This window comes from Conger conger, chromosome 17 (assembly GCF_963514075.1).
Source record: "Conger conger chromosome 17, fConCon1.1, whole genome shotgun sequence".
Lineage (NCBI taxonomy): Eukaryota > Metazoa > Chordata > Actinopteri > Anguilliformes > Congridae > Conger > Conger conger.
Window position 1 is genome coordinate 3,128,497 of NC_083776.1, and position 22,728 is coordinate 3,151,224.

General features: G+C 44.7%; 1 protein-coding gene across 6 annotated transcripts in view; it reads right to left on the reverse strand.

The window, feature by feature from the left end:
• The window catches only part of kdm6a (lysine (K)-specific demethylase 6A), an 89,607-nt gene extending 69,810 nt beyond the window's left edge, over positions 1–19,797 (reverse strand). For 2 of the 6 annotated variants that reach the window (XM_061225481.1, XM_061225480.1), the window contains exons 1-2: positions 19,271–19,797; positions 19,066–19,129 (exon numbers count right to left, since the gene is read on the reverse strand). In XM_061225481.1, the coding sequence (XP_061081465.1) occupies positions 19,066–19,129; positions 19,271–19,440 (234 nt within the window). In that variant the 5' untranslated portion in view covers positions 19,441–19,797. Of the gene's footprint in view, positions 1–17,915; positions 17,968–19,065; positions 19,130–19,270 lie in introns of those variants that run through there. The other 4 variants (XM_061225479.1, XM_061225477.1, XM_061225478.1 and 1 more) reach the window with 3 other exon arrangements.
• Positions 19,798–22,728: the final 2,931 nt, after the last annotated feature.

Consider the following 22,728-nt stretch of genomic DNA (forward strand, 5'->3'; position numbering starts at 1 on the left):
TTTTGCACCGACACACATACACTGAGCTCAAGTTACATGAAAACGGCATTCAAATGAGAGCTATACAAATCGTTCAACTGAAAAGGTGAATCCCTTTTCAAGCAGGTGAAATGGTCTGCACCGCTTTTTAGGAGAATTAAGGGGCATTTATATTCCTGTTGCTAAAATGCCAGATGCTAAAAGAGCCAGTTGGCCCTTGGAAAGGTTCAGCCCATTACATTTTCACTGTCAGACAGGCGACTAGTCCTCCAAACAGTGCGCCTGCATCTAAAGTTTAAATTCCACGCTCCGCATGGTGCCTCTGACCTCTACTAATGCAAAACCGGAAATGCTGCAACACGCACAGGTCAGTAGGCAACTTTGCAATCTTGCCTTAAAGAACCTCTCTGACAATGCCGGTCAAGTCTTACAAGAGCTCACTTTAAAGACAAGCTGAAATCGAAATTCACTTTTCCCTCAATTTAGTAAATCCTTCATAGCCATAGGAACACGTCTTAAAGGAAACATTCCAAAAATAAAATTATAACATGGTAATACCATGTTTGCTCACACCAAGGTTTTTTTTCCATCCACTTCCATCCTGGAGAACAAGATGTGACAAACATTGCGTACCAGCGAGCATGCGTGTCGATCAAATCCCTGTCAATTTTTCATTCCCGTCCAATCGATATTCACACAGCAGCATGCATCCTCATTCGACGTCCGCCTCCTCATTTCACGTCAGTCAGATAGACTCCCCCCTGCCCTTCAGAAATCATCACATTGCAGAGGCTACTGCAGCTTTGACTTCGACTTTGACTTTTTTTCTCCCGTTAGCTAAAATAAAAGCTAGATACAGGTTAGGTAGTAACTCCGGTCATAAAGTTTCAGTTGATAGTGGCTGATGGAGAACTGAGTAAATCAACATGCAGAGAAAATAAATAAACAATAAAGAAAACACTGAAGACTTCCAGGACTAAATTAGTCTACTACTAAATCAGTCACTTCCATGACTGGTGTGAAAGTACACGATAAATCATTTTTTAATGCGGTTCAGACAATTGTCAATATTGTTCAAACATTTCTGATAATACACACCTACAAATCAGTTCCAGACCAGTGTGATGTCCTTTCAAAGTTTCTCTCCGATGCAAACAATGTGCAGGACAGCATTGACAGGAATGAAGGCGCAGGGTATAGTAACATTTCCACATACAATAACAATAACAAGTCCTTGTGGAAGGCAGAAGAAGGAGCACAATGTCAGATATCAATGACGTACTAAAAAAAATAAAAATAAATAATGAAATCTGATTGGATGCAACAGTCTGCCTATCCGCCTGCAGTGACCTCATCGGATGTCAAATCCAGCCATCTGCCCCACCACCACACCACACCACTTTTTCCTCCCCAAACACACCTGCTTCAACACAACAGACAGACTTTGACCAATTCTGGACACCGACTATTTGAGAACGTGTGTGTGTGTGTGTGTGTGTGTGCGCGTGTGTGCGAGTGCGTGTGAGAAAAGAGTGCGAAATATGTGCATGAGAATTCTTAACTTGTGCATCAGCAAGTGTGAGAATGTGTGTGAAAGTCTGACAATGTGTGTGTGTGTGTGCGTGTTCTCATCACAGCCATTCCAAAGCGTCTCACTGATCTTTTAACATTCGGGGCCTTTTATTATATTTTGGGTCAGCTTCTTGAGTGACCTCATAGATTCCTTATTTAAACGCAGGCTGGGGATTTCTGGCCTTTTTTTATTTTTAATTTTCCCCTCACTCTCTTTTTACATTACATTAATTTTTTTTTTTTCTTCTTCTCACTTGCTTCAGCTAATTCACCGTCCGACTGAAAAGGGAATGACAGCCGTGGCTTTAATAAGACCATTAAAATAGTTTCGAGAGAGAGTTTGAGAAAGTTCAAGAGAGAACAAGCCCGTTTTAAAAGAGTTTTCTGGACTGGCGTCTGTATTCCCTGGACGGTCATCTGACCTGGTTTAATTAATACTCACAGACATTAATGAGAGGGAAACAGAACAGAGTGAGCAGCGCTCCTTTACCCAGCTAGAAAAAACGGTTTGTTGAAACACGGTAGTTTACAATAAGACCGAAGCTGACAATTACCATTGTGTCCAACAGTTAGAGAGCGCACGTGTCATCAGGCTTCCATATTATGGTGAAGCATAGGTCTAGGAATGCACTGAAGTCCAAGTGAAAAGAGCACCGAGGGATGGTTTTTATATAAAAAATTTAAACCGTCATTTATATAAATGCAAATATTACTGGGCTGAATAAAACCTTTCTGTGAAAGCTGCGAGCATTCTCACAATGGATCCCCAGGCATTCAAGGCCTCCACGGTGAAGAACATCAGCTCACACTTCCAGTGGGACCAGTTCCCCCGCCACAAACTCCAGCCTCGAACAGACGACCTCTCGCTAAACAAAGCCAGGCTTCAATCAGCCCTCGTGAAGAGAGCGCAGCTGAAGCAGGCTGCTGCGAGACGTGACAGGGCTTCAGAGCGCCTTTAGCGCTGCTTCAGAGCGCCTTTAGCACTGCTTCAGAGCGCCTTTAGCACTGCTTCAGAGCGCCTTTAGCACTGCTTCAGAGCGCCTTTAGCACTGCTTCGGAGCGCCTTTAGCGCTGCTTCGGAGCGCCTTTAGCACTGCTTCAGAGCGCCTTTAGCACTGCTTCAGAGCGCCTTTAGCACTGCTTCGGAGCGCCTTTAGCGCTGTGCTTCGGAGCGCCTTTAGCGCTGCTTCAGAGTCTCTTTAGCGCTGCTTCGGAGTCTCTTTAGCGCTGCTTCGGAGTCTCTTTAGCGCTGCTTCGGAGTCTCTTTAGCGCTGCTTCGGAGTCTCTTTAGCGCTGCTTCGGAGTCTCTTTAGCGCTGCTTCGGAGTCTCTTTAGCGCTGCTTCGGAGTCTCTTTAGCGCTGCTTCGGAGTCTCTTTAGCGCTGCTTCGGAGTCTCTTTAGCGCTGCTTCGGAGTCTCTTTAGCACTGCTTCGGAGCGCCTTTAGCGCTGCTTCAGCGTAACATAACAGGGACGTGACAGGGCTTCTCCTCACTGAGATCCCTGTCTCTCAGCGCTGCTGCGCTGCTTCGCGGCACAACAGACAGGTTTTTGCAGGAGACACATAAGGCATTAGCACCACGGGCAGACCAGAGGGAGGTCTGACGATGACCGACGTGTGAACAGCACGAGACTCTAGCTACACGGCGAGGGGGGGCGTGCTCTCCGGTCAGCGAACCCGTCTCCAAACGCACATGAATTTTCATTAGGGCGGCTGAATACGACGTAGCAAACAGCCGGAGGCTCATAACCGAACTCTGCAGCAGGGCGCTTCATCCTCCGGGGAGCGCAGGAGGGCCAAAACGGAGCGCCCGCCCGATTCTCACCGCACGGAAGAAACCGGAAAACAGAGCTCGGCTGAGGTCACGTGACCCACCACTTCCCTTCCCGCGCACACACCAATGAAAGCACACAGAGCGCGATACACACTCGCCTCTGCGGCTCGACACACACACACACACACACACACACACACACACACACACACACACACACACACACACACACACACACACACACACAAGGCGCGGACGCAAACAAAACGCACACCCCATATAAAAACCTGGCATGTCAGATGACTCAGGTCTTCATAGACGCCTTCCATTGTCACTTAATCACTGGCAGTTCCGAATGCACGTTACGTGCATTAACTCGGCAAATCAAGTGTAGCTGGATGAAGTGACCTTCCTTCAAATGCAGGTCCCCTGATACCAACAACATGAATCAGCCCAATACGGATTCAAAGCACTCGGGTCTGGTACAGGGAAAAACTTCCTTCCCGCTGATATGCTGACTCATCAGCCAGTGAGGGTTAATAGAGGACACAGTGTGGAATACAGTGGCGTTTGAAGAGCCGGCAGGAAACATCCGCTCCTCGTACGCCCCCAAGCAAACAGACCAAGCAAAAAAATGCCCCTACAAACACACAACCTAGAAACACTTTAACCGACAATGGGCGACATTGGCTCAGGTGGTAAGAGCAGTCGTCTGGCAGTCGGGAGGGCTGCCGGTTCAACCCTGCCCTGGGTGTGTCAACGTGTCCCTGAGCAAGACACCTAACCCAGCCCCCAAATGCTCCTGACGAGCTGGTTAGTGCTTTGCATCCCAGCCAATCACCGTTGGTGTGTGAGAGTGTGTATGAATGGGTGAATGAGAAGCATCAATTGTACAGCGCTTTGGATGAAGGCGCTATATAAATGCCAACCATTTACACTTTAACCAGGCGAAGTGGGACAGACACTGCCAGTCCGGGAGGACAGAGCAGTTAACCCCCACTTTAGCCCTGCCCGCGCTTCAAGCCGAAAAAACAAGGCAATAATAACTTATCTAGAATATTATTCAGAGAAAAAAAAAAAACCACGTGCGTGTTACATCTCCCTTAACAGACGGATGTGACCTGCGCGTTACATCTCCCTTAACAGACGGATGTGACCTGCGCGTTACATCTCCCTTAACAGACGGATGTGACCTGCGCGTTACATCTCCCTTAACAGACAGATGTGACCTGCATGTTACATCTCCTTTAACAGACGGATGTGACCAGCACGTTACATCTCTCTTAACAGACGGACGGTTCCTGCTGAGATGGGCCTTTTTATTGAGGCAGGCACCCTTAAGGGATCTGGGATTTTAACCTTTTGAAGAGTAGTTTCTTTCATGTTTTTTTTCAAAGTAATTGTTCAAGAACTGCCAGAATCACACTGCAGCTGAAATCACACGTTCACATTCCTTTGCTGAAAAAAAAACCAAACATAAACGGATGAATTTATTTTCAAATGACCATTGACACTACAGATGCAAACACTGTACATATGACCAATTACGATGTGAATAAGTTACATTGCGGAATAATTTTAAATGCAACCGCCGGGCAGAGGCAATAACAGAGTGCAGTGAACGAGAGGCTGCGAGGGGGTGTTGGAAGTCGTTGTATTTAGCCCGCCATTTCAGAGGAGCGCAAATCAATCATTCTTAGTATCAGGAGGAGCAACAGAGGGAACAGCAAAGGCAGACCTCCAGTATGAAACACACACACACACACGTGAAAGATTAGTTCAATCATCAGTAAAACAGCTATGCAAACAGGCTGGCCACAGTAGTGACGTTTTTTTAATCCAGAGAGAGAGAGGGGAAACTGCTGGTATGACAAACTGTTCAATCACCTTATTAGGTTAGAGGCATACTTCTGTGTGTCAATATCAGCTCATTGGTTTTGCTGGCAGTTAATTATGTTCAGTGTAATTCCACCTAAAATATGAAATCAATCTAAAATGAATTCATGTTCTAGGCCTAATTAATGAGCTGGCCAACGTGGTGTTACGCCTGGAATACAGCAAGTCCCTTCTAGCTGGTCTCACAGCTTGTAAAGCCCTACAGCCAACACAGAACACCGCTAGACAACTTTCATACAACAAAGAATACCACCAGACAACTTTCCTACAACACAGAACACCGCTAGACAACTTTCATACGACACAGAACACTGCTAGACAACTTTCATACGACACAGAACACCGCTAGACAACTTTCATACGACACAGAACACCGCCAGACAACTTTCATACGACACAGAACACCGCCAGACAACTTTCATACGACACAGAACACCGCTAGACAACTTTCATACGACACAGAACACCGCCAGACAACTTTCATACGACACAGAACACCGCTAGACAACTTTCATACGACACAGAACACCGCCAGACAACTTTCATACGACACAGAACACCGTTAGACAACTTTCATACAACACAGAAGACAGCCAGACAACGTTCATACGACACAGAACACCGCCAGACAACTTTCATACGACACAGAACACTGTTAGACAACTTTCATAAGACACAGAACACCGCAAGACAACTTTCCTACAACACAGAACACCACCAGACAACTTCCATACAACACAGAACACAGCGACACCACTTTCCAACAAGAGAACACAGCAGTTTGGTTCTAGGCTCGGACAGCCAACTAGCACTGGTGCATCTATACTTGCTGGTCTGGGAATGCCATTAGCCCCGGGCTGGCACTATCTCCTACATTAAACAGGTGAATGCACTTACGTTTCTTCTACACTGAAACGAGTGTAATGTAATTTCATATAATAAAGCAGTCTTCCTGACGGGTGTAAACACAGCCTCCCAAGGCCACAGGAGCCCAGAGACTGGCTGAAATGAGCACACGTCTGCCCAAATCAAAGCGTGTCTGTCGGACCCTTAACCACACCGCCGTACTGAAGGCCTATGACTTATCGGATTACCATGAATAATGCGATAAGTCACATAAGACCAGACACGTGACACCACGGACATAACAAAAGCTAAACCTAATGAAGGTATTTAGTTGCACTACGTAAGGACATAATATATGCTTTAATGAAATCATAATTGATTATGGTTATAGCCATGCATTTCTACGTTCCCCACACACTGCTCATATTTTTCACTGTGGCGGAAGTGGCACGGACCATCCAGCCGAGTCCGAGTCCGAGACATAAAAGCATGCAGACGTGGTCAAGAGGTTCAGCTGTTGTTCAGACCAAATGTCAGAATAGGGAAGTAATGTGATCCAAGTGACTTTGACCGTAGGATGATTGTTGGTGCCAGACAGGGAGGTTTTAAGGATCTCAGAAACAGCTGATCTCCTGAGATTTTCATGCACAACAGTCTAGAAAAAACATCCAGTGAGCAGCAGTTCTGTGAGCAAAAACACCTTGTTAATGAGAGGGGTCAGAGGAGAAGGCCCAGACTGGTCAAAGGTGACAGGAAGGTGACAGTAACGCAAATAACCACACATTACAACAGTGGTATGCAGAAGAGCATCTCTGAACACACAACGTGTCAAACCTCTAAGTGGATAGGCTACAAGCAAAAGACTTAAGTCTAAAAAACAATTCTAATAAATGCTTAATAAAGTGCTCAGTGAGTGCATATGCAGCTGTATAAATAAATGACTGGCCTAAATAAGATGGATCAACTGAACAATCAAACAGATTGTTCGTTTGATTGTTTGTTCAGCTGGATGTACAGATGTTTCATCCATGAACGCTACAACCATGAGCAAGCGGCAAATAAGCAGTTAACTGGGCACGGCTGTGTAATTTTCAGAAATGTAAGGGATGTTGACCTGTTGTATTTATTTCGCAAACTTCTGTGCGAGTGGAAGGCCATATTTTTCAATTTGCTGACAGAACACACTCACCCAGCAAAATGCATGCTCACCAACCCTGACATAAAACAACCACAGCTGACACACCGTGCAATTCGACAGAAACGCAGGCCTAGATCAACGCCAGACGCGTACAGAACGGAAACGCAGGCCTAGATCAACGGCAGACGCGTACAGAACGGAAACGCAGGCCTAGATCAACGTCAGACGCGTACAGAACGGAAACGCAGGCCTAGATCAACGTCAGACGCGTACAGAACGGAAACGCAGGCCTAGATCAACGTCAGACGCGTACAGAACGGAAACACAGCCCTAGATCAACGTCAGACGCGTACAGAACAGGAACGCAGGCCTAGATCAACGTCAGACGCGTACAGAACGGAAACGCAGGCCTAGATCAACGTCAGACGCGTACAGAACGGAAACGCAGGCCTAGATCAACGTCAGACGCGTACAGAACGGGACAAGCCAAGCTCTGGAGCAGTCCAGAGGGACCCAACATGAACCGTCAGGATCAGGTCGGATCACTGGATGCTGTGCAGCACACCTCTGGGCTCGTGACAGGTTTACCCAGCGTTTAATAAATGCACAATTAATGACCCGTGTTTCTGCAGTGCCACTTGTGCTTTCAGCGCGCTTACAACAGACGGCGAGACGCACTGGAGCGGAAGGACTCCCAGGGACCGAGGGAGACCGGGCACGGAGAGCAGACCGAGCACCGAGCAGCTCTCCTTCAGACAGCGGGGGGGGGAGGCCAGACGGATAACAGCGCTGACAGACAACCCTGCTGGACACATCCAATTTACACCCCCGTCACCTCCGCTGACCGAGCAGAGCACGGCGCCCGATCAATACCGCGTTGATACAAAGCCGCGACAGCTTCGCGTCACCTCCGATCACGGCCTAGCCATAACGCTCACGTTAACTTAATCACTTTAACTTTACATTAAAGTCACCGCTACAATGAGGGCCACAGAGCTCATGGGAACACGTGCTTTCCACCTTTGTCAACTAGTAGACAACCGTCTAAGCCTCATGGAAAAATGACGACCAAATATTTAGGATCGTTGTTGTACTCAAATCACTCTTAATGGGTCTGAAAGTACAGAGTGCGACCCGGTGGGTTATCATGCAGCTTTTTTATGCTGTTGAACTGACAGAAAATGCAACCAAAATAACCATCATCTCCGGTCGTAGAAAAGGTTCATTTTTTCGTTTTTGGTGTCGGGTTCCGTTAGAATTAGCTGCGGTGGGATCCTATCGGGCATCGAAGGAGCAGGGCTCCAGCCGGGGGGGCGTTTCTGATCTGAGCGAGGCGGGCGGTAAACGTGTCAGACAGAGGGGAGAGCAGCGCTGCGCAGGGTGAGAGATTGACCGAGGTGAGACTGTCACATCCCCCGCCCCCCCCATCCCTGTCAGGTTCACCCGTCCGGAAAGCAGGCAGAAACCCCCCGTGCCCCTGAGACCAGGCCTCCTGCCCCAGACAGCCAGGCAACAGGGGCGGCCGCAACGAGCCACTGCTACCACCTCCCCCACATCGCATGGCCAAAGTAAAATAGCCGCCAAACCTAAATCTCAAAATGTACAAAAAATAAATAAATACTAAAATAAAATTAAAAAATAAAATAAAAACCTGTCAAACAATCATACTACTAAAAATTACAAAAAAATAAGACACTCATCTTAAAATTAGAACAAAGAACTCTAAAAAGGGAGTGTTCTTAAAACAAAGCTTTCAGCAAGTCTCTTCTCACCAACGTCTCTTCAAACGGGCCTCTCCCAGAGCTGCAGAACCTTCCACCTTTACTCCCGTTCGGGCCAGGTGAAACCCGCTCAACACAATCACCCATATCAGCCAATCGGCCGACAAGCTGCACCTGACGGAGCCAGCCACAGGCCTGCAGGGACTCCCACACGCGGGGGACACAACAGCCGCCAGGAACAGGAAACTTAACTCCTTTCTTTTCCTTCCTTTTTCCCATTGTATGGAATGGAATTGCCATTCCCTTTTTTTTTTTCTCACATCTGCTGGGAATATTTACACGGACCGCTCAAAAGTTCTCACGTTAGTTTATTTCTCTTTTTGAAACGGCCCTTCCGGAAACTGCGCAGTGGAAGTGGGATTCTGGGCGGAGCGGTCTGTGCGAGACGTGGCCAGCCGATTGGCAGGGAGCCTGGCGGCGGGGCTGTGCTCCCAGTGTGCAGGCTGCCGGTGCAACCTGTCCCCGGACCAGCAGCAGGGACACGCGCATCTGTGACCCCGCATGACCGAGTCACCGTTCAGCTACGCGGGCACTGTGAGAGGGTATGTACACAGACCGAAGCAAGGCTCATGAGAACGACATTTTTTTTATTTTTTATTTTTTTTATTTTTTTTAAGAATAGCAGGGTGGAAAAAATTACAACGTTTTACCATTTTCACCATCTGACCACTATGAAAACACAGAATGCAAACTTCATATTTATTATTAGTATTTTTTTAAAAATTATTATTATTAGTATTATTTAACGCCCCCCTTACAATACAGTGACAAGAAATGTTAATTGTTTTCTGTTCATAAAAGTAGGAAGCGGAGGCAATGAGGATGAATGTTGGATGGTTAATGGCTTCCCTGGATGTTGTCTGAGGCGATAAACAAAGACCAGGCAAAACGCTGCGGCATTATTCCATTTTATTTCCCTCTTTCCGTTATTCAAATATCAACAAAACAAATATTAGAATAGGGAAATACCTCAGATGCACATCCCTAATGCAGACTTCAGTGAAGCAACTGAAATAAAATATCCAATTATGGAACTCAAACTGATTTTGACTCGTTTCAAAGACATAGCCTACATATTTTCACTTGTATTTTATGTTTATTATTGGCTAGGTGCAACTAAAGTTGGTCAAGAAATACATAGGCAACCAAATCTAAATAAAAACATTTGTACTAGTAGTACAGTCAGTCACAAATGAGTCATAACGTGGCAATACCAATCCATCCTTAAAATGACAGCTCTTAGGAGTCGAGGACATTTGTCATCGACCAACAGCTCACGTTTGTGTCTAAAAACAGCAGGAGTTGAGGACACAGGTAGCAGGATGAAAAGTGAAAACTGAAATTACATCCCATTAACCTCAACCCTGTGGACCTGGGATGAAGATGTAAATATCAGATGGTACTTAAATAACACGCCGAGTGCAGACTGCTTCAAATTCAGGCCACACTACCAAAACCGCTGTTCTTTTACACAATATTATTTTTCAGATAGAAGCACAGTAGTTTAAGATGAGCTAATAAAATATTTGGGAAATGTGCTTTTGGGGGTATCTTAAATCAATGGTTCCCAAACTTCATCTGGTGGTGGACCACTTGGCCGGTAAAAGTAAATAAATAATTGAATAAATATAAATTGAGGACCACCTACCGCCCCAAATCTGGGAGAAACCATTGTTACTCCCTCAAAACAATGCTTAAACAGTATACCAGTATACCAGGTAAAATCTATACAATAGGCTTTGCTTTTTATTTTATTTTTTAATCAGCAAATCAACTCGTGGACCACTAGGAATCCTTTACGGACCCGGCAGTGGTCTGCGGACCAGTTTCAGAACCCCTGCCGTAGACAGACATAAGATCAATAACAATCTGATCCCTGTGCATCCAGCGCAAAAGAAACATTAGACTATACGTCTGGGCTGCATGTTAACCGTGCTTCCTCTTCGAACGGCTGCAGGAGGAAGCAACGTTAGCCCTGCCAACCGAACCAGTAGAAATAAGGTCAACTGCCCAGGCCTAAATTAGACGGATGCGTGTGGACTTCAAAGACCTGTTTAAGGAAATAAACACTTCCATGCTTCGACCGTCTCTGTACACTACAATGACAAAACTCTCCGATGAAAGCAGAGCTTAAACACTAGAGTGGAGAGAGAAATAACGCTTCCTAAAATATCAACGTAAATGGTCCACCGCCACAGTATGTAACATTTCTCCATTAGACAGTCTAAAAATAAGAAAGTGTTTATTGTGAATGCGTTCGGGATGAACACACAGCCGTGCTGATGTCTTTGAAGTGCACTAATGATGGGATTTAATGAGCTGAACCATCACCCCTCACCACACACAAAGCGCACGCACGTCTGTTTGACCATAAAACCTGATAAAAATAGAAGCATGTTTATCTTAATGCATATACATATTTTGAGTAGAAGAGAAAAGCGTGTAATTAAAATGTATACACACTGCCTGGAGGCTTTCCCGAGGCTTGCCAACAGCCGGGACAGCAAGTCTACATTACATCTTAATGTAGCAGCAATAAAAAGAATCATTAGTACGTGTTGGTTGTAAATAAAATTGATTGTTTTTTTTTGTACCTCGAATAGCTCCGGGAGAACATCAAAGAGGCTCCCAAGTTGCATAACGCAGTGAAACGATACGAGGCGATAACCACATTCACACACAGCCTCCGATCCTGCTGCAGCTGCACGCCACACCAAAGGTGAAGACTCGTGGTCTCCAAATAATGTGAGAGTGCAAAAGCCAGTGAATAATAAAGAAGAACACTCCCTGGATACGAGAGAAACAAAGCAGGTCAGACTGATCAACACGTCTTTCGTTTTTTTTTTGCAAAAATAAGAAATAAGAATCAAGAAATAAGTTGATATGTTGGTCAGTGTTGTTTGCATTTTATGCGCCAGAGTTGAGTGAAACCGAGATGACTCGGTGGGCGTGTGTGTGTGTGTGTGTGTGTTGCACTGCTGCTCGATCGCTCCAAGACCACGTGTGAAAACACCCTGGGCCTCACACCTTCAATGGTGTCGTTACAGTGACCTACTTCTGCCAGAATACTCAAACGCCCAGATGTCTGAAAGAAGGCTCCAATCTCACCCCGCTCCCCCCGCCCCCCGCCCCCCTACCCCAGTGAGCGACTGGTGCAGCCGCCTTGACCAGTGCAGGGCCTCCCAATGTAAAATGGATTCCACTTTAAAGTTCAAATTGGGTGCAGACGGCCAGGAAAACCCCCCGTCTGGCCGTCTAGCCAAGCACCCACAGGCACAGTTGTTAGGGAGTGAATTATTTACGACTGCTCCACGGCTTATTAGCAGCGCTAAGGTAAATATTTGGCGTAGCGTAAAATACATATCCTGCTCCCAGTAGGAATACACACTTACAATTATACTGCACGCCCTAGTATTGTAATTTTCAGGAGGTACCTGCCTCAAATCTAAATATTTACTGCAACAGTCGCAGTACCTCAGACGCTCTCGCTTGTCCTTGGAAAGAACATTGTGGAAGGTGTCCAATGACAACCTCAACCACAACGTGATGAATGCGATTTGCCAAATGAAAAAAAAAAAAAAAAAAAAAAGGAGAAATAAATAAATAAAAAATCTTGGGTAGAGGTGAAAAACAAGATAAACGCTCGCACGCGGGAAAGGTTTCTTCGCCGTTCCTCTGATGTGAACGGAATCCCGCCGACTGCCCCTCATTTGGCTGCCACTCAGAAAGCTGCCACAACAGTAAATGAGAATTTCCCTTTCATTTTCCCCCCTCGGTCCTTAAGGAGGGGGGGGGGGGGGGGGGGGGGGGGGGAGGCAGCCAATTAGGAACGACAAGCGACAGCCTCGAACGGATTACGCAACCGGCGATTACAGGAAAGGGTCTTCACAGAGACCGCAGGAGAGCTGCTGCACGCAGCGAGGCTGCTCCTTCCTCTCGCGCGTCGCCGTACAGTCCTGCATCGTTTCTCGGGTCGCAAAAGCCACAAGTGCCGCTCCGCTTCCCGACTTAAACCTTATTCACAAGAACCCCCCTCTGCCTGGGACGGTAGTTGTGACGGTGTTTATGGCGCAAGGTCATCCTCGCAGGGCCCTGCATGTAAGGTTGTGCATGTCTCAGGACACACGCGTCTGGATGTCAGTACCCCTGTGCTCCCATTCCTACCTGGCATCCAAGCCAGTTCCAGTGTTAGTGGGAGGCCTGTCGTGTAGTGGTCAAGGTCCATCACTGGGACCCGCAAGGTCCTCGGTGTAGCCACAATAAGATCGGCACAGCCGCTGGGCCCTTGAGCATGGCCCTTAACCCTGCATTGCTCCAGGGGAGGATTGTCTCCTGCTTAGTCTAATCAACTCTAAGTCGCTTTGGATAAAAGCGTCAGCCAAACGACAAAGTATTAGATCTAACCATTTCATAACCACAGTAGAACTCATTAAATCAAGTAAAGAAGTAAGTTGTGTTTTTCTTTTCTTTTTTTATGCCATCGTCACCCAATCAGCCAGGATCAGCATTCAGCTTTCTTAATTCCAGAGTTAGAGTCATGAGGGGGAAAAATTAATTAACACACACACACACACACACACACACACACACACACACACACACACACACACACACACACACACACACATTTCTTTTGAGCATGAAAGACAAAATTTTGTTTCGGTCATGGTCACTAGCATTGGCCGACTGCCCTGTACAAAAGCCAAAAAGATACTGCGGCCACTTGAGGAGCTAAACCTTTAAGTGGGCTCTGTGTGGACTCTCTGGCACCACAAAATAAAAAGCTTATTGAAACAGCTTCTTCACTGGCCATTCTTCTTGTGTTCACAAAGCCGGCTCCAGTATTTTTTTCATGGCCACCAATAGACACTGCTGCCCATACGCCCGACACAACCACGCTGATCTGTTCGAATCCATTACGCCCAGACACACGGCACGTCGGAGAGAAACCCGTTAAAACGCGCAAAAATGCAAAACCGCAGATTCCAAACTTTTGAACAGTGAAATAAAACTTGACTCTAAAAATGAAATCACCGAAACGAAATATAAGAAATGTGCCCCAGCGAGACTGGAAAAGAAACGATTAGACTTACTGAACGCTGGATTAAATGAGGTCTTCCCAAAACTGAGTGGTGTGCCTTTGGCACACGTGTTGATTTGTGTCGCGTCTAATCTCCATAATTCCAAGGGAAATGAGAGGTTGCTTGGACTCGCGCCTAAAACAGCCCTTTATAAATTTCTGCCCACTCAAGCCACACTATGAAAAAAATATATAATAATTTTATCCATCCATCCATCCGTTATCTTAACCCGCTTATCCTGAACAGGGTCGCAGGGAGGCTGGAGCCTATCCCAGCATACATTGGGGCGAAAGGCAGGAATAAACCCTGGACAGGTCGCCAGTCCATCTATAATAATTTTATAAATAAATCAAAATAAAATACAGAAGTTAGGTCTAACTAGTACTTACTCAAGGACCTGCCCTACCAATAAGCTCACAGATTACCAGTCATCTTAATGCTTCAAATTAAGATATTCTAGTTAGGCAAAGTGCAACAGCTCACAGGCCTTTGCGGCTCATGTGCTGTCAATTCATTCACTTAACCGGCAAACTATGCAGAGCAAACATTCGCCATTGTTGCATTTTTATTTTTTTTCATGCCATAATAGAAATCAGAAGCTTTTCAGACAAAGATGATCTAAACATTTAAAAGGAACATTGTACATAATGCACTTCACATCAATTTGATAAACACTATGCAAAAGGAAAAAGACACGTAACATTTTTCCGCGAGACGTTTAAACACACCATTATGTAATCCAATGCTCAATTGCTGCACTAACAATTGTCCATGATTCATCCAGCTATTGTGGCCACTACGTTCTTCCGTTGCGTTTCTGTCCCAGTGTCAACATTTTACACGTTTTCTGGGTGAGGAAACTGCCCATTGTCTTTTGCCAGTGCCCATCAGCGCCAGTGCTAAGGAACACTTTCAGGGTGCACTTGGGGCAGGTAAGAACAGAGAGTTCGGTGTTAAAATGGTCGCTGACAAAATCAGCGGAGAAAGGCAGACCAATTACACTCGGAAAGAACACAAGCGAACATTACAACAAGCAGCGTTTTGAGACGCCACTCCGGAGCAACGTGCAGGGTACCCATACAATATTGCGCACAAAATTAAACTGCCCAAAACAATACACATCAGGCAGACGCACCCGATTAGTGATACGATTACTGATCGTGATTATAGGATTGATCATTATGATACTACACCCATTTTGCAGATGCATGCAGCGGGCATCCTGCTGTAAAAGCCGCTCCCCATTCCAGCTACCAGGTACGCCTGAGAAACAGACTGCAAAGTACAACCGCTCAAGACTGAAAAGTGTCAGTTTGACTTTACTTCGGATAAAAAGACTTTAAAGACACCACGGGCGTGATCATGAGCGTGTCATCTGTCTACATGTTCACATACGGCGCGGGGGCGCCGAGGTCACTAAATCAATACCGTGATCATAAAATAAACCGCACGGCTCAGCCCCATCCATAAATTTCCATCGCCTAGTACCAAGCGTGCATTTTCACAGAGTCAGGTTAATTCAAATGGAAAAGTTATGGGATTCCAACAAGGACACTACCACTGCTGTTTACGAGGCGTGACAAGGACTCAGAGAATCACACAGGTGCAGAAAAACAAGTGTGCAAAATGCAGTCCGAAACACCACTGCCACGAGACAACGTTCAGCTAGCCCCAATTCAACAGCACTGACGGAGAGGTACCGCCATCCCTGCACTAGGGACAAACTTTCAATGTTTCGTTTTTTTTTTAGTCGAAGAAACCATAATATGCGAGGATTTACCTGCTGTTTTTTTTATTTTGCCATGGCCGCAAGCAATCATTAAGAACACAAAGGATCTGCATGTGCATTATCAGGCAAAAAAAGGGTAAAAACATCCCCCCACCCAGTGATACATCGGGAAAGAAGTTAGACACAAATACCATAAAGCAGGGGTGTCAAACTGAATTCCCAAGGGGAATTTCAATCAGCCGTCAATTAAGGCCTTGAGAACAAGGTGTGTCGATTATTTAGCCAATCAATGACTTAAATGAACCACAGGTTCTGAGAACAACCCAAAAACCAGCAGACACTGCGGCCCTCCAGGACTGGAGTTTGACACCTGTGCCATAAATAAAGCATTGCGAGACTGTCTGCTTCCTGCGTATTGTGGCTAAATGGCTTACGTGCCCACAGCCGCTCTGCCTAATTTTCGACACATCAGTAGTGCCGGTTACTATGGCAGACGGGAACGCCGCACATTACATACAGACTGTTCAAACCATTCGGTTTCAATTTAATTCACTTCGAAAATGTCAATTCCAGTTCCAAAGGGAGAATTCCACGGGTACCCTTGGGAAAAGCAGCGGACCAACCTAGTCACAACTTTGCTCTCTTGCCAAACACGACTACAGCCAGCGGCCGCCCGCAGCATGTGACAAAAGTAGTCTGGTCCATCGACCAGACCACACTGTTTCAGAGACCTTCCTGTCCAAGTATTGACACACATGTGCACAAAAGTACCATCTCAAAATATATTTTTTCAGTGTTAAACAAATAAAAAAATTGCACCGACCACCAACTACGAAAATACACAGCGAAAAAAGACATCGTTACATTAATACGAGCATACAATTCAAAGGTTTATTAATCAAGCCTGAATCCACTCTGTTTTTGTCAACCAGTCTCCAATGCAACACCATGATAGACATGCAAGCAAAAAGTAATAGCTCTTAAAACATATTAAAAATGCAAGACACAAATAAATTATATTAACACAACAATATCAATGAATTAGCTTGAAGGTCTTGTCAAATTATTACTCGATAGTATTTTTCCTTTTCGGGCAAAAGGGCGTTCTCGTCATGGATTTGACAATGCATTTGAAACAGCCAAAGCAGTAGAGAATGAACTCGGTGACACCAGATTTTTTTCAGATTCATAACGAACACATTCTCCGTAACCTTGCAATGTTGTACAGTTTTTTTGTATTCTGATACAATAAATATGGCTGATGAACATAATCCAAATATTAGATTAACAAGATTTCAGTAATTCCGATATCTGAACTGCAAACCAAAAATATAATTTGCAACTTGGGATATGCACACAAGCATATTGTTCATCAGATAGGTACTATTAACGCCAATGTTTATCTAAACCCTTTGTTTGTGGGTATCCCCCTCCCCCAAACCCCAAAAAGATCATTGCAGATTAAACCGAAAACGTTTCGCAGTTGCAGGACCTAAACCTGAGCCATGCGCGCGGTTTAGACGGCAGTGGCATCCACACACATCCCAGAAAGCACACCGCTGCACACGTCGGTTGGCATGGAGTATCTGGCTAGCTACCGTTCGCAACAGTAAAAAAAAAAAAAAAAAGTTTATGCTAAAATCGAGTATAATAAATGAAGCCTTGGTGACAATGCGAGCGAGTGCTTTGTTTTATATAGCGCTAGCAAGCTACGGTTAACTAGCTAAGCCTGCCAAGCCAGCCTCATCCAGTGATTTTGGGAACGCACACAAGGCCTTGCTAAATCCTCAGATATTTCCAGCACTTTGGAAGCGAGACGCAAAGTACAGCGCGGCTAAAATACCGTACGCAGTACTCAATACAACACAAACAAAACTAGCCAGGAGCTTGTGTGGCCTTTGTTCAGTGTCCAATGTTCCACAGGTTGATGGTGATGTGATGCAGAAACACCACGGAGGGTGGAACACATGTCAAACCCCCTGTGACGAACGTACAAACAACTGACCCTCCCCATGTAAAAAGAACGCGGAGCTACAAAATGTTTTACCCGACACTGTTTTTCAGTGAATAACGTAAACGTTACGCCACAGCGAATTACACTACATACGTCTCCTACCCACCGATGTTTCTCTCTCACTTTCCTCCTCCCTGTCCCGCCATCTTGGGCCGATCCAAGCAGCCATTACTAACGGTGGCTAGCTAGCTAGCTAGCTACGTTGCTAACTGTCCAGGTTTAAAACCACGAGTAAAAGATTAATTGCAAAGCCATTCAAAACAGCAGCACGTTGGTAATCTTACAGCGCCGAATAGCACATCATGCAAAGAAGTAGCTAGTCTGTGCCAATGTATCTATTGTACGTCGTAAAGGACTTAGCTAGCTAGTTAGAAATTAGCCAGCTAGCTCGCTAACTGACATTAGCGACGGTCGAAAGGGTGCACTGGATAAGCGTGAGCTAAACTTACAAAATAGAATAAAAGCTTCAAAACACAACACGTGTCAGACAGATGGGTAGCCAGCTAACGTTACCCAGCTTCCAATGTTGTCAAAAGTAAACACGGTCCACGACCAAACATGCCACACAAATCAAACTTCAACCTCCAATGTCCAGTTCAACTGCTTATATTTGTATAACGTTCGTTAGCTATGCTTGCTAGCCATTTAACTCAATTTTAAAACTTAATGACCACTTATACAGGAGGCACCTGCCCAAAAACTAGTTAGCAACAGACAATTAGATTAACTGCAATTGGTCGAACTGTCAAAATCGCAACTAACCACTGAGCTAGCTTGAAAGCTAGCCATCTACTCTTGCAAGCTTGCCTGCTACTAGCTAACGTTACTCAGCCACAGCTGGTACTGCAGAGCGGGTGCAAATTAACGGTCTAGAATGGCCATATCGCTACATGTAATACAATGCACATGCAACCAAATATAAAAAACACTTAACCACGGCTACAAAAACTAACTTTAATTAGTTTTCTGCCTCGACGGAGCCCCTTGGCTCTAAGAAGCACAATGCGTTAGCTCGCTACGTGGTGCTGGATTAGGTACGGAGATGGTGCGTAATGCTAGCTAGCGGTCTATGCGCACATTAAGCGGTCAGTCTGAATTCCCTACTCTCGTTTGTACTAAGTTGGTTAACTAGTCTCCGAACCACCATTGGTTGTCTAGCCATATTCCAGGTGCTAAATACACGAGAACAGGGGTTTTGGGAAGGACCGGCAAGGGTCCCATTATTGACACAGCTAGCTAGCTAACTGGCTAGTTACCTTTAACAGCAAGGCCTTCGTTCTGGCGCCATCTTCATGAAGCCTCTGACATCCGAACAGTCGGCTGCAAGGCAGAGAACAACACAGGCGGCTCAGTGTTACTTTAAGTGCTCCACTTTGAATTTCTACGTGTTTTTGGAAACAGGAAAACGCGTACAAAGACATTAGAAAACACAATAAGTTCGTGCCAGGTCGGGTACCTAACCTGTCAATTTCGACCAAGCTGTCCCTCTCCTGCGCTGTCAGCCTCGGAAAGTCCTCTTCGGTTTCACTCGCTTTTCCCGCCGCCATTTTCTTTTCCTCATCACCAGCAGCGCCGAGACTTCGAGCAGCAACGCAGGCAGCAGCGGCGAGCGACACTCCGCACGATTTCATGGAAACGCAACGGGTTACCAAACCAGAAACTCCACCAAATGAAAAACCCGAACGAAAAAATAGAGCGGGCAAAATCAACTTTTTTCCAGGATTAAAATGTGAAAGAAGAGTAATTCCGTAAGGAGAAGAAACTTCTGCGGTCTTCTTATTACATTTTTATTCAAAATATTTCATGCAGCCAATGCCGTGTGGTGCATGGAGTGCTGTTGATGTAGGGTTGTTAAACAGGGCGTTATTTGGTAATATAACAAACTTCCCCCTAACCACCAGCTCAAAGTTGTTGTAATTGTGTCACACAGGCGAAACCACGCCGCCGCCGTCGGAACGCCCTCTCCCCCTTTCCCAGCCAATGGTATCGGTCCTAGAGGGGCATGTGACTGTCCTTATCTTGGGGGTCCTTTCTCTTGAGCCTCGTTTCTCATATAAACTTTCTCTGGAAGGATGAAAAGCACTCAACTTTACGCACCCATGCTCGCTGTTACGATTGGTTTGCCCCTCTATAATAACGTGACGTTAGTCGATGTTCCGATGTCCTATTGGTTAGGACAGATGTCGTTTGTAAGTATTGTTAGCATACCCAAAGTAAAAAGCAGCACGTTTGGTTGTTTTAACTGATATAAACGAGCCATTGCAAAGCCTGCGTCTTTTATTGGTTTAAATGGTGAAGCTAGGTAGGGTAAAAATTGATTGTGGCAATACATTTATTGCTCTAAAGGCCAGTACACAAATAACACAAATATCGGGTCTGTGTCTTGGTCGTGTATTTTCATGAGAACAGTTGCAATTAGGTGATCTTCTAATGTGGTTAGTTGGGTAGCCCAGATCCAAGCGAGGTTAAAAACGGTTTAAAATTAGTTGTTGTATTTAGATTTTTGTTTGCTTTTGGCAATGTATTCAAATAACGATTCTACAAATGCCGAATGGACTGTTCACAGTGTATTGGAGCTGCTGGAAATGCATTGAATCTGCTTGGAACCATTGAAAGTGTGCTTGTTTTAAAGGGACTCCACTGCCTAAATTGGTACAGACCAACTGAACAGTAAATCTGTCACTGGTGTCCAATGAGAGAGATGAATGGCTTCCTGTCATTACTTGTGGAAATTAACCTGTGAAATATGAGGGAAGCAAGATGAGAGGGAAAAAATGATCACACCATTCTGTTTGGCCTTTTCCCTCAGAAGGCAATGTCAGCGAAGCGATAAAATTAATATTGCAGAACCAACAGTTTGCCATTGTGAATGAACATCATTATTTTTCAAGGATTATGAAAATTATGGACGATGGATTTCAGGCATGATGTTTTTTATGTTTCTATATGGTGGTTTTGCCGCAGAATGGTACACATATATAGTGCCACCCATCTAGTGCTACTATATGACCTAAGGGTATTTTGAGATTACAGAAAGACACTTTCTCATATACTTGCGTACATGGCACCTTGATCCAGGAAAATGCCCCTGAATTTTAAATAAACTTTGCCATCTTCAGAAATGCTAAATCTGTACATTGATCATTTTTTTTGAAATGACTCCATGCTATAATTTTTCAGCCTTTTTTTTTTTTAAGTATTGGATTCTGGACCATTTTTTATTTTTTGAGAAACCTCTCCTTATGAACTGTTGGTCTGGCTAACAAGCAGTTTTTTGCTGCTCAAACCTAGGACTATTTCCTTGAACAGTATTGGATAGCTTTATCTGGAGCCAAAAGGATCCAGTGTTTTCTATTCAAACTTAAATAGATTAGAAATTAGATTAGTTTTCATTGTTGGCACATTGTTGTTCATCGCTTAAATTAGTCCAATTCTGGTGGAATTGTATTACCATCTATGATGTATACCGTCTACTTTGGCTGAATTGTAAATTAAGAATGCTGTATTAATGAAAAACGATTTTAAAAAACAACAATTCTGCCAATGGGAAATGTGCTCATATTCTTAAAAGGATATAAATAGTTAGAAATTGGAGATAACGACACAAATATTTCTCCTCTGAGTGTGATTACTCTACATTAGCCTCCAATAACTTAAGCTGGCAATGTCTACGCTGAAGTAAACTTCCACATTGGCTCTGACTGGGACTCGTTGACCTGCTGAAAGTCATTTTATTTTAAAGTGACTGTAAAGGTAAATCAGTGAATGGCTTCAGACTGCATTATATGGGGTTATTATGGCATGTATTGAGCATTAGCAACAGAAGATAAATCAATTGCACTGCAATACGGATTCATATCAGTCCAAACATTTCTACCTATTTCTATGTGGGGATTACTGATATATGCAATTTTCCAATCGAGATTTTTTACGGAAAGAGTTGTAGGTAGAGCTTTGTGGTGGTGCAGTGGATAACACCCTCGCCTCACAGCAAAAAGGTCCTGGCTTCAAATCCCGCCCAGGGCCTTTCTGTGTCAAATGTAGTCTAGATGTAGCCACGTTAGTCACATATTTGATCGTTTTGGGAGGATGTGGGGAGTTCAGGTGATACAGACCACACCCATACAGTCCCAACACTTTTTTCCAATACAGATTTTATGCCTGACTTGAAACGTGTGTTATTATAGTGTTTGACACTTTGAATTGATATTTGCTGAGTGTGTAGTAGATACATCCCTCTGTGCTAAGTTATGGTTATGTCAACTCTTTCAGCTCCTTTACAGTCACTTTAAGTAGGCTAAATATGATTCTGTAATTCAAATACTATCGTCATGATTGTTGCAAAACAATTGTATCGTAATGATTTTAGCATAACTTGTCAATCTGCTTCGTGGAGCCAAGGGGCTCCGTCGAGGCAGAAAACTAATTAAAGTCAGTTTTTGTAGCTGTGGTGACGCGTTTTTAATATTTGGTTGCATGTGCAGGGCATTACATGTAGCGATATGGGCATTCTAGACCGTTAATTTTCACCCGCTCTGCCGTACCAGCTGTGGCTGAGTAACGTTTGCTCAAAGTATTTGCACAATTATTGAATTTGCATTCACTCACAAGTGAATTCAAAGTACTTGAAAATGGTCACTGGCCCTATGCAATAGGACGGAGGCCCTTTTTGACGTTGATTTAACATGAAAATAATAAAGCAGCCTTAAATGTATCTGCGAGCTGTTGCCTTCTCTGCATTTACTACTTAGTGCTTGTTATTTGGTACTTTAATAATGGACGTGATGATTACGAAAATAAAATGGTCTGGCAACATTTAATTGATAGCAAGCCAAATTGGCATTCTGTTAACATGTTTGAGATGAATTATGAAAGAACTTAAACACGCGTTTTACACGCTGTTGTTTCCCCTCAGTCCT